The 12613-nt window shown below is 31.2% G+C and overlaps 1 protein-coding gene across 2 annotated transcripts in view; it reads left to right on the top strand.

Annotated features, from left to right (window-relative positions):
- The window catches only part of LOC126747158 (serine/threonine-protein phosphatase 6 regulatory ankyrin repeat subunit A-like), an 80242-nt gene that overhangs the window by 46986 nt on the left and 20643 nt on the right, over positions 1 to 12613 (top strand). For both annotated transcript variants that reach the window (XM_050455667.1, XM_050455662.1), the window contains exons 15-18: positions 511 to 724; positions 785 to 872; positions 7078 to 7307; positions 11065 to 11230. In XM_050455667.1, coding sequence (XP_050311624.1) covers positions 511 to 724; positions 785 to 872; positions 7078 to 7307; positions 11065 to 11230 — 698 coding nt within the window. The remainder of the gene's footprint in view (positions 1 to 510; positions 725 to 784; positions 873 to 7077; positions 7308 to 11064; positions 11231 to 12613) is intronic.

The raw sequence follows: 12613 nt of genomic DNA, 5'->3' as shown, positions 1-12613 counted from the left end.
TTCAACAAGCTCCCGCAAAACTATTTGAGGTGTCCCCCGTAGAGTGGTCAATTGTGGTAGTGCAGTCTTTAAATCGCCAAACGATGCCGGATTCTGGTTGTAAATCTCCGATGTATGGTAATTTTACGCATTTAAGGTGATATTGTCGATCGCATTGACCTTGACAAGAGATGCCTGCGTTCGACCGATTGATATTCGCAGCACAAAAAGAACACTCGGCTGCAGGCATATTCGAAACGACAAAAAAAAAACCGGATAAGTTTCCAGTTAAAGTGGGAAATCTTTTCCCATTCTTTCCATAATAAAAATAAAAAGGGTATTTTTCCGGTTACAATGGTGATAGAAAAAATGTTCAAAATGCCAAATTAGTCACCCGAAAACTCAGGAAAAGTTGGACGGAAAAAATTAATACGTGTGTACTTGTTTACTCGTCGCGCTCGTATATGATATCTTAAGATTAAATTTAATCTACTTTAACTTAACAAGAAAAAAATTTATTATGTGTTTTAGGTAGTTAATGGGCAACATCACGTAGTTCAATTGCTCCTCTCTCACAGTGCCGAAGTGACAACTCGCGATGTTAACGGAAAGACTGCGCTCCATCTGGCGGCCGCCTGTGGACATTTATCCTGCTTACAGTTACTTATGGAGTATATGAAAGAGGAAGATATTATTAGCAAAGATAATCAGGAATGTAGTGTTCTTCATTGGGCGTGTTATCATGGTGAGGGTTCGAAGTATTTTTGGATTTTAATTGTATTTAAAGGGACATGTTTTGTTTAAGGTCACGCGCATTGTGTGGAGCATCTTTTGTCGAAGAATCTCTTTAAAGAATTGGAAGGGAACTCGTATTCTCCAGTACATTGCGCATGGTAAGAATTCAGTATTTATTTTGGTAAAATTTATATTGTTGTAATACAACCAACGATATTTTATATATTCATGGGAAATTTTAAATTATTGATGAAATTGTTGTTATACTTTTGAACCGCAAATATTTTGACCGATACTTTCTCAATAGATCACTGTAATGAAATAAATCAACTTTTTTGGCATTTTCGGAAAATGGTTTCAAAGAGTTGATAAAAGATAATACAAAATCACTCACTTTTTACTACAAATCCCGTTTTACCATTTATACCTGAAAAAAATTAAAAATTCCTAAAAAACACTTAATAATAAACTGCCTTTACATGCTATAAAGAGTATAGCTAAGAAAGTATATGCAATTGAGTGGCGAGGTCAAACTACTCTTATACCTAACTTAATAATAAAGACTTAACCTAGGAATATAGTTCAATCTGACTAAATAAGTTATAATATAGGCTACAAAATAGAATCCTAAAGGATAGATAAGTGAAAATACATTGCGAATTTCAAGGTAAAAAGATTAACGCACGCGAAATTAAAAAAAAATAAAACAATTTAAAGACTAATTAACGAAATTCATCAAATATCTGTTAAAAATCAGCTGTTGAGCATCTTTTTAAAGTACTAGGTAAAATATTATTGTACCTGGCTGCTCAAATGGCCATTAAAAAAGTGTAGTTTTTTGTGTTGGAATAACAAACCTGGTATAGTGACGCGTGTTTCTAGCATGGATACCATACCCTTTAATAATTTTTTTATATAGGTAACTTCAAAAGGCCTTTCCAGAGAATCTTGATTACCGAATTATCTGGAAAAGCTAATGAATGGCATTTTTTAAAGATTGTTTAGTGCTAGGCCTATGGTGTATACTATCCTAGTAAATCTTTCAGTTATCCTTGAATTATTCTAAGCCTTTACTAAAATCTATTGAAGAAGAAAGTTACTCTTGGCTTGAATGGAGTAGTTTGGAGATATCCAAAGGGCCTTTCCAGAGAATTTTGATTACCGAATTATCTAATAAGGCTAATGGAGGGCATATTTTAAAGAAAGCTATAGTGATAGGCTTATAGTAATACTATCCTTGTGAAGCGTTTAGTTATCCTTGAATTATTATAAATATTTACTAAAAATCTATCGAGGACGAAAGTCACAGATTTAATTGCAAAGCATTTGTTTGAATAAAGTAAATTGGAAAACTGTAAAGAGCATTTCCAGAGAACTTTGAATACTGAATTATGTGGAAAGGCCATTGCATGGCATATTTCGAAGATGCTTTTGGCGACAGGCTTATGGTGTATGTTATCCAAGTCAATCATTCAGTTTTCTTTGAATGATTATAGATTTTTCACAGAAAGGAGTCACACATTTAAATTCTTGGTTTGAATAGAGTAAATTTTTTCGTATTTTTTTATAAAATCAGTGTCTGACTTGTTAATATCCTTATAGTGAATAAAAAATCAACATTGGTACTAAGTTTTCTTGATCAATGTGCACGTAAAAAATTAAATACTAGACTCAAGCTTATATCGTTTTTCAAAAATATGTATAAATCACCTGATTACATATATAACACTCGATTTGGTATGCACCGAGAGAACTAAACTCTTGTATGTGCACATAATTCTAAATTAAATATATAATATAATATAAAAGTTTAAAAGTTGTTAGATACATTATCAAATTACTACTCGCTAGATCTATAAAACAATCTATTAACAAGAGTTATAACAATCCATCAAATTTTTTGTAGGTACATTTTACAACTATTCGAAGTATAATATTATGTTATTTATATCTGATAAATGGTGTAGTTTCGTAGATCAAAGGCGATAAATAAAGTTTAATACAGACCTTCCCAAATCATAATTGTTGGAGGGGTTTGAATCACTGGATTTCGAAGAACCACCTGTCCTCTCACACAACTTAATTATGATGTTGATTGTTAAATTATAGACATTGATTTGTTTTGATAATTTTATACAGGGCTTAACAATAATAATAATGCTTTATTGTCATAAAAAAAATACAAATTTTGTAGACAAAGCTAATAAAATAATTAAAAAAATATGAGAAAACAAACAAAACAAGAAAAACAATACATAAAAACAAAATATAAACACTTAGTATACTATAAATCTTTGTACAATAAAATAAAAATTGTACGCGGTCACAATATATAAGTTTAGTACATAGTCTTATTACAAAAAAATGGTTCACTGCATATAATGCTCTCTCCAGCAAATGTGCTTTTAAAGCCTTGCGCAATGTACGAAATAAAAAAAACTAATATAAATATTCTGCACTTTATTAGAGACTCTATAATGCAGAATAAGTAACCTTTTTCTGTAAGAATTTCCTCAAGGATGTAAAATTTGTATATTAACGCCCTAAAAATGTTTTTTAGTTTTATAGAATTCCACTTTCGTTAGTGTTTTAAGCGTTGTTAGTGTTTAAAATTTATCCAGATTCGGTCACGATTGAACCTTAGAATATAAAGCTCTATCACAGACCACAGTCTTGGTTTGAATAAGTTAGAGAACTGCAAAGGGCCTTTCCAGAGAATTTTGAACACCGAATTATCTGTAAAGTTTAATATATACCATATTTCAAAGATAGCTTTAATGGTAGTCTTATGGTGTGTAATATTCAAGTGAATCATTTAGTTTTTATTGAATCAATAAGAACTTTTACTAAAATCTATCAAGGAAAGCAGGCACATTGAAATACAAATTATTGGTTTAAATGGCTTAACTTGAAGGACTCCAAAGGACCTTTCCGGAGAATTTTAAATAGCGAATTATATGGAAAGACCAATAAATGCCATATTTCAACGATAGTTTTAGTGGTAGGCTTATGGTATATATTATCCAATGTACTCATTCAGTTTCCTTTAATTATTATATAATTTTTTACTAAAATCTATCGAGGAAGAAAGTCACACATCTAAATGCAAAGTCTTGGCTTGAATGCAGTAAGTTTGAGATATCCAAAGGGTTTTTCCAGAGAATTTTGATTACCGAATTATCTGGAAATGCTAATGGATGGCATACATCAAAGTTGGTTTTAATTAGGAAGTGATGGAAAATGTCATGTGAGCTATACCATCTCCTAAACCGTCCATTCGATCCATTTTACCCAATCAAAACCGTTAAGCACGCTGGAGGATCAATCAAAATGTGGGGTGCTATGTCATTTCGAGCATTGGGGCCCATTCATAAGATACATGGCATAATAGACCAATATGTTTACAAAAACATCCTCCAAAATAGAATCCTATGCTGAGGAGTTTATGCCGGTCACACGGAAATTTATGTAGGATAATGAACCAAACACTTTGCGAGGCTAATAAAAAAAAGTGGTTAAGAGATAATATGGTAGATGTTTTAGAACGGCTCCCACAAAGCCCCGATATAAATCCTATAGAGAAACTGTGGGAACATGTAAAAAATCAAAATAAAGATCTGAATCCGTCGAATCTGGATGAACTTTGGAACGGATTAAGCATGGTTCAAAATTCCAGTAAGTTATTGTGAAAAATTGGTGATGTTATTGCCAACCAGACTAAGGGCTGTAATAAAAAATAAAGGTTTTTTACTACAAAATATTAATTGTTTTTTTGTTAAATATACTTTTAATTGAAATGTTCTATTAAGTTGACCCACATTTTAGTTGTAGTTTAATAAAACTATATAACTTAATAAAAGAAAGAATAAAAAGAAATTATGAAGAATTAGCGTTTATTATTTTTAAAGTAGATGTGAATAGATACAAAACGGTGCAATTTATATGACCATGACTGTACATACTATCCAAGTCAATCATTCAGTTTTCTTTGAATCATTATAGACTTTTTCACAGGAAGGAAGTCGCACATTCCAGTGTAAAGTCTTGGTTTAAATAGAGTAAATTGGTGAATTTCAAAGGGCCTTTCCAGAGAATTTTGAAGGACGAATTATCTGGAAAGGTTAATGGATGGCATATTTCAAAGCTTTTAGTGATAGGCTTATCATATATACTATCCTAGTGAAGCGTTTAGTTATCCTTGAATTATTATAAATCTTTACTAAAATCTATCGAGGAAGAAAGTCACAGATTTAAATGCAAAGTATTGATTTGAATAGAGTAAATTGGAGAACTCCAAAGAGCATTTCCAGAGTTTTTGAATACTGAATTATCTGGAAAGGCCATTGCATGGCATACTTCGAAGATGCTTTTAGCGACAGGCTTATGCTGTATATTATCCAAGTCAATCATTCAGTTTGGCTTGAATTATTATACATTTGTTATAAAATCTATCTAGGTTGGGGCCTTTCTAGAGAATTTTGAATACCAAATTTTCTGTAAAGGCTAATATATAGCATATTTCAAAGATAGTTTTAGTGGTAAGCTTGAGCTGTATAATATGTACTATCCAAGTCAATCATTCAGTTTTCTTTGAATCATTATAGACTTTTTTCATAGAAAGGAAGTCACATATTTAAATGCAAAGTCTTGGTTTGAATAGAGTAAGCTGTAAAAAATGTGTACGATTTTTTCCGTATTTTTTTATAAAATCAATGTCTGACTTGTTAATATCCTTATAGTGAATAAAAAATTAACATTGAAACTAAGTTTTCTTGATCGATGTGCATGTAAAAAATAAAATACTAGACTAAAGTTTACATTATATCAAGGTATAAAATAAATTATACGAATAAATCACCTGATTACATATTTAACACTGGATTTGGTATGCACAAAGAGAAGTGAACTCTTGTATTTGCACATAATTCTAAGTTAAATATGCAATATAATATAAAAGTTAAAAAGTTCTTTTTTGATACATGAATGAAGTGATGAATAAAAATGCATAAAGAGTGAACAAAAAGCGATAAACATTAGAAATTTCAGCATGTACTCTGCTGTAACTTTTAAGGTACAGTCACTTTTTTGTAGATAACTTTTAAGGTATAGTTTCGTAGATCAAAGGCGATAAATAAAGTTTTATACAGACCTTCCCAAATAATAATAATAATGCTTTATTGTCATAAAAAAATACAAATTTTGTAGACAAAGCTAATAAAATAATTTAAAAAAATATGAAAAAACAAACAAAACAAAAGATCACAATACCTAAAACAAAATATAAATAGTTATAAATATTACAAAGAAACTTATTACAAAGAAATGGTTCACTGCATATAATGCTCTCTGCATATAATGCTGCAAATGTGCTTTTAAAGCCTTGCGAAATGTACAAAATAAAAAAAACAAATTAATAATATTATAAATATTCCACACCTTATTAGAGACTACTAGAACCTTCTATATTGTAGAATAAGTAACATCTTTTTATTAAGTATTTCCTTAAGGATGTAAAATTTCTATATTATTACCCTAATAATGTTTCTTAGTTTATAGAATTCCACTTTCAATGTTTCTATATAATAGTGCCTAGGTATTTAGATTGTCAACATTAGATATAGCATAAGTTAAATTTTTGCATATAAAATTCATTAAATTGAGAACGATTAGCAGCTGTAAGAAAAACGTAAATATAAGAGAGAAAACCATATATTTTAAAGCGTTAGTGTTTTAAGTGTTGTTAGTGTTTAAAATTTGTCCATATTCGGTCACGATTGAACCTTAGACAGACCAATAATACTGGAATTATGCATATTACTTACTGGCTTCGAGTTAAAGTAAGTTTTTCAACAAAGATGTGTGAACTTTTTTTAAATCGGAAAATATACTACGATATCTATTAACTATGATAATGAATGAAATAAATAAATTGTGGTTATAATCAATTTTGTTATAGGTAAAACCTGTACCAATAACAAAAAGAAGTAATGAACATAAAAGCTACATTGAACATGATGATTTCCATAAATAATAGAATATGCGGTAGTAGTAGATTTACCTACAAGAACGCTGGTTTAAGTTAAGATTCATTGAATGGGTGTCTCTTTCTTTGTCATTTAAAAAAAATAGTTAGGCAGGATATTGAAACGAAGAAACAAACTCACAGGTCGATAGATAACCCCTTAGTTGCTGGATCTATTAAAATTCTTTTATACCTTGAGTAAACTATATTATGTATGTATTTAAGAATTTATTTCCTATTTCGAATTAAATATTAAATTACTGTAATAAGTTACAAGACGTAATGCCTAATAAAATAAATAAGTAATGAAATATTGAAACTAAACTACACATTATTTGTAGTTTCTCTGGTTCAGAACAATGTCTCGAACACCTGATCAATCATTTCGGAAGTGACGTCGTCCATTTGAGGGACGAGAAGCAAAGGACGCCGCTACATATTGCTGCCCTTCACGGGCACACCGAATGTGCCAAATTATTGTTGAAACACGGCGGCGACCCGTTGCTGATAGACGAAGAGGGACGGACTCCTCTTATTGCTGCCGTGCAGTACGGTCAATCTAGTATAGTTGGTATGTACTCACCGAAATTGGGGTTAAAGGGCAATGTAATATACGATAAAATATATGCTCTCTATTTCTTCGATCTTTCTGTTCCACATTCTGGACTTATATCTTGATATCTGTGTCTATGAAGGTACGAAGTTATTTTAACATGTATATGTTATTCGCAACGCCCGAAATCGCCCACTGCCCGATTTTTTTGCACACAACGCGTTACGGGTATAAAAATTTATCCAAGATGCGATCAGGGACTTTTTTTTCGAGCACTGAGTAGACCTAATTATCCAGAACGCGTTTTGGGTAAATGACGTCACCCACAATGCGAATGATGGTTTTGTCCGCCGTGGTTTTACTTTGTGGAGCATTTCTTTTACCCACGTCGCGTTCTGTCTATTGCGCTATACCCAGCAGAATACGTTTCAAGTAAAACAATGAACAATATAAAACGTTTATTAAAAGGTACACACCTATCACAGAGCAACAACTATTTGAAAAACACTATTTGTTCTTACAAGAATTATTCTTGTGGCATTTGAAATTACATTTTATATTTAATTTTACACATGCACATGCTTTAGTTTGACAACCTTTCAAATAGTTGCATTTAACAAAACCTCGTTTAGACCCCGAAGACAACATGGCTTCCTGGCGCACATGGACAGAAGAATCTGCAGCGACCTCAGATAAAGATAAAAATACTGAAGGAGATAATTAAAACTCATTGTTGCTGTATAATCGTGTCAATTTTCCATTTTTGGTACCCAGAACGTACAATCCTTGATCGGTTTTTTCCATAATGACTGATAATACGTTTCGAGGAGCTAAACGCCCGCGATCTACCTCTGGTACGTTGATCAAAACATTGGGAAATTTGCTTTGCGATTGGCTAAGCATTTTATTAGCTTGTTGTTCAAGCCCCCGTTTGCAACCTCAAGACTCTCCGTATCAGTTGCCTGTTTATTACCACAAAGTTTGCATAATGGTGAATCCCAATCAGTGGCACAGGCCATATGCAATGACTCATTACATTCAATGCACTTGTTCTTTTCCTGAAGATTCTTTTATTAATTTCAGATGCTCTTCAAATTGTTCTTCAGTCCTATTTTCATTTGCTACACAGGTTCCATTTCTCTGTGGAGTTCCAAACATGGCTTCATAAGGTGTTCGCTTTATACCTGTATGGAAACTGCGTTTTTTGTACTCTGAATAATCCGAAGACCTTTTGTCCAATTTTGACAGTTATTATCTGACATCCAGGCTACAAGGCTATCGCGAACATCTTGATTTACTCTTTCAACGGAGCATTGACTCTGGGAGTGTCGTGGTTTACCGTGAACGATTTTTATAGCTGACCAACTTGCTGCTAATTGTTCAATGACCTAAAAAATTAGTCAAATAATGAAAAGCTTTTGTACAATGCAATCAAATTTACCTGGTTGCTGAATTCTCTTCCATTGTCACTATGCAAAACATTTGGGGCCCCAAACAAACTTCCACAAACAGCCACTTCATTTGCTGTCTTTGTTTTAAGTGGTCGTAGTATTACAAATTTAGTTAGGTGATCTTGATAATTGAGAATAAATGTATATTCTCCATCAGGCTCACTTTGCATATCGATAAGGTCAACCTAAAGAAAAATATTAAGTTAGTGGTACTGTGATAATATAAAGTTACAGCAAATCACAATGTCATCAAGGTAAATACAATATAACGTAACAGAACACATAACCATGGAAATAACAATGACAAATGTTAATTAACATTACCTGGCAACGTGAATTCATTTCACTAATAATCATAGGTTTCACAACTAATCCTTTACTTTTTGCCTTTTTCTTCAGAGCACACGATTGACACAAGTCTAAATATATATATATATATATATATATATATATATATATATATATATATATATATATATATATATATATATGAATTACCTCTCTAGTAACATTGCAGTATTTCTTTTTTATTTCATTTTCCATTGCCTTTTCTCTTTTGTGTCCTATTTGTAAATGAACTGTGTGTATTATATCATACATTTCACTTGCTGCACAATAAAAAATTAAACCTGATTGATTTCCTAAATGTTCTTTGTTAACTAGTTTATCTTTTTCGCCAACTGTTAATAGATCATATCGTTTTAGTCTACGATATTGTTTAAATGATAATTCTAGCCCATCCCGTCTCCTTTGAAGTGCAACTTTTGTCTCATTTACAATTTCCAAGTAACGTTCGTCTGATAATAACAACGACCTGTTTTTTTTCTTTGACATTAATTCCCATAATCTTTGTTCAAACTCAGTTTTCATCTTGGAATATTCTCAAAGACACATCACAAAACATAAAAATACAATACTTGCACCCGTCATCTATCCGTACGTGTCACAGACTGTCTCCGAGAACCGACAATTCACCTCCAACGCATTCTGAATAAATCTTAATACCCAGAACGCGACGTAGGTAAAATGAATGCTTTACAACGCGAAATAAAAGCGCGCTAAAACTTCATTCGCGTTGTGGGTGATGAAATGTATCAATTATATCTGGTTGCATCGTGGGTAAATTACTATATAATATTAAAGATACACAGATAATATTAAATTATACACACGTATTAAAAATTCTCCAACCTTTTTTTATATTTTTACCCAAAGAACCAACCTACTGAAATTTTCACCGATTTATAATATTTACAATAATGAGACTCAATTTAGTTTTTTTTAAATTACAAAATCCGTCTTATGCCGTATTCTTGATCACAAAGAGCAGTTTTTCTTAAAAATAAAATATAAATTTTGCAATACAATTATTCTGCAAATGTTAAGGAGAATTCAAAACAAAAATTATAAACAATGCGCAAACATGCTTTAAAAATAATGGTGGTCATTTTGAACATTTAGATTAATAACAATTTATTTCATAATTATGTACGGATTATTTAATAGCCTTTATTTTAAATAAGTTCTGGGTTAATTTTTGTTTATTAAAAATAAATTTATTATAAAGTTAGTCAGATCATTATTGTAATATTTATTCTTTAAATACCTCCTTTTAATATTGATGTTTAACATTTAGTAGCGATAATGTTATTCAGTAGAGATGATTATTTAATAAATAAATTGATGACAATTGTACACTCTTTAACGGTTATTAAAACCGAGTCTTTTTTTTTTGTCTAAAATTGAATTATTCTTAATATTACCACTTTTACATTATTTTAGTGTTTATAAATATTTTTAAAAGTATGACTGAGATACATAATTTTAAAGGGAATAAAAAATGCTTTTAAAATATGTTATAAAAAATTGAGTTCCATATTTCAAAAAAAAAAAATTGATACGTTTTTTATAAATCACCCTGTAATTCATGAACTAATAAACATTTTGCAAGGCTGTAAACGGATTTAGAATAACCATCAAAATTAGCAACTTTTTGCTAATTTAACGGCCCTCGTATTTCCTATAGTTTCGGAAATAGCAATAGTCACACATGGCAAGTAGGACACCCTGTATAATACATTAAAAATAATTTATGAAATTTGAAAAAGCAGTGAAAACCCTTTAGTTATACTTTGGATTTCTTGGAAGAGATTTGTGCCAAAAATCTTGACTTCAAATTTTTTTTATTTACTTTGAAAATTATGACGGATAACAGTTTATAGGTTGGTTTATCCTTTAAGGTTGTCTCTTTTTTATATTATGTAATAATTGATTATTCATTCATTTTATTTACGATTCTACTATTGCGTCCTTTTCTCTTTCAGAATTACTTTTAAGTTTTAACATAGACTTGTCGGCCTGTGATAAAGATGGCAACACTGCCTTACACTGGGCGTGCCTTAAGAAACACCACCAAACTGCCTTACTTATTTTAGAAAACTGCTCCACGGATTCCAAGATTGTCGATTTAGTTAACAATGATAAGAAAACGTGAGTATTTCATTTCATTTTCATTTTTCATTTATTTATAATTCAACAAGTTCGTTACGTAAATTTATATAAAAGTACAAAATTAGCATCTGAGTAATTTAATACTTGTGTATGCTTATACAGGGTGATTGATGGTTGATGGTACCTTAGACGTTTACGGAGAACGGAAAATTGGATTTTCTGAAAATCTGGCATCCTAGGTTTTAGCTGGTGATCTAAAGTTTAAAAATATTTTTAGTTACAGCGTTGCCGTTTATATTTAAAAATAGTAGCAACTTTGTTATTTTAAATGGAATACCCTGTATATTATTTTATTTTCCAATTCGCTATCACTTTATGGTGGTTTTCGAAAAATTAATTATTTTCTTTATTTTTTGACCAAAACATACCTGAAAATAAATTTTTACTGTACTAAGTATTGGACGTTAGTTTTTTGCTGGTTTAGGCGTTTGGGACCACGAGATTGGCCTGCGAGATCACTTGATCTTACACCACTTGATTTTTACTTTTGGGGTAATTTGAAGCAAATGATATACAAGGCACCGGTAAAAAGTAAATAGGAACTACGTAAACGACTTACACTGGTGGCCAAAAGTAGATTGACAACTACTTATTTTTCAAATTTGTTTATATCACGGTTTAGGAAATGATAAATTAGGTGGGAGAGTACCTGATTAAAAAACAACGGAGCCTATTTGTAATGTTTAATTATATTTAAACTATTTATTCGTAATACCCTATTTAATAAAAAAAAATTAAAAAACTAAACAATTTTCAAGTGGCCAAAATTAAATTGACAAATTCAAAGCTTACTAAAATAAAAATAAGTATAGAAAATTTAAAGGGTTTTATTCAATAATGCGTTGCATAGCCTTTATTTCTTCTCACTTCCAGCAACCTTTTGGGCATGGACCTAATTAAATTGTCAATATAGGACGTGTCAATGGATATCCAGCATGCCTTCAAAGCTTCAAAAAGTTCTTGTTTATTTTTGAAATTTTTACATCGGATGTGACGATCAATATAATCCCAAATGTTCTTGATCGGATTTAGGTCCGGTAAATGTGACAGCCATTTGATAACATTAATTTTTTCTTGGGTCAACCTTTGCTTAACGACCTTGGATGCGTGGCATAACTTCATCAGATTAAGGTACCATAAAATCCTGCAGTATGTCTTTATACATGAAACGATCCATCGTGCCTTCTATCAAGTGTAGTGGACCCATCCCATAGCCCGAAAAACACCCCCACACCATCACGGAACCACCTCCATGCTTGACTGTGGACACCGTATATTTGGGATCATACCTTTGGTTCACAGGACGCCTAACATATCTTTTGCCATCCGAATTAATCAAATTGAACTTTGATTCATCACTAA

Source organism: Anthonomus grandis, chromosome 2 (genome assembly GCF_022605725.1).
Source record: "Anthonomus grandis grandis chromosome 2, icAntGran1.3, whole genome shotgun sequence".
NCBI classification, from domain to species: Eukaryota; Metazoa; Arthropoda; class Insecta; order Coleoptera; family Curculionidae; genus Anthonomus; species Anthonomus grandis.
Note: the sequence above shows the minus strand (reverse complement) of the source record. Positions and strands in the feature narration are given on the sequence as shown.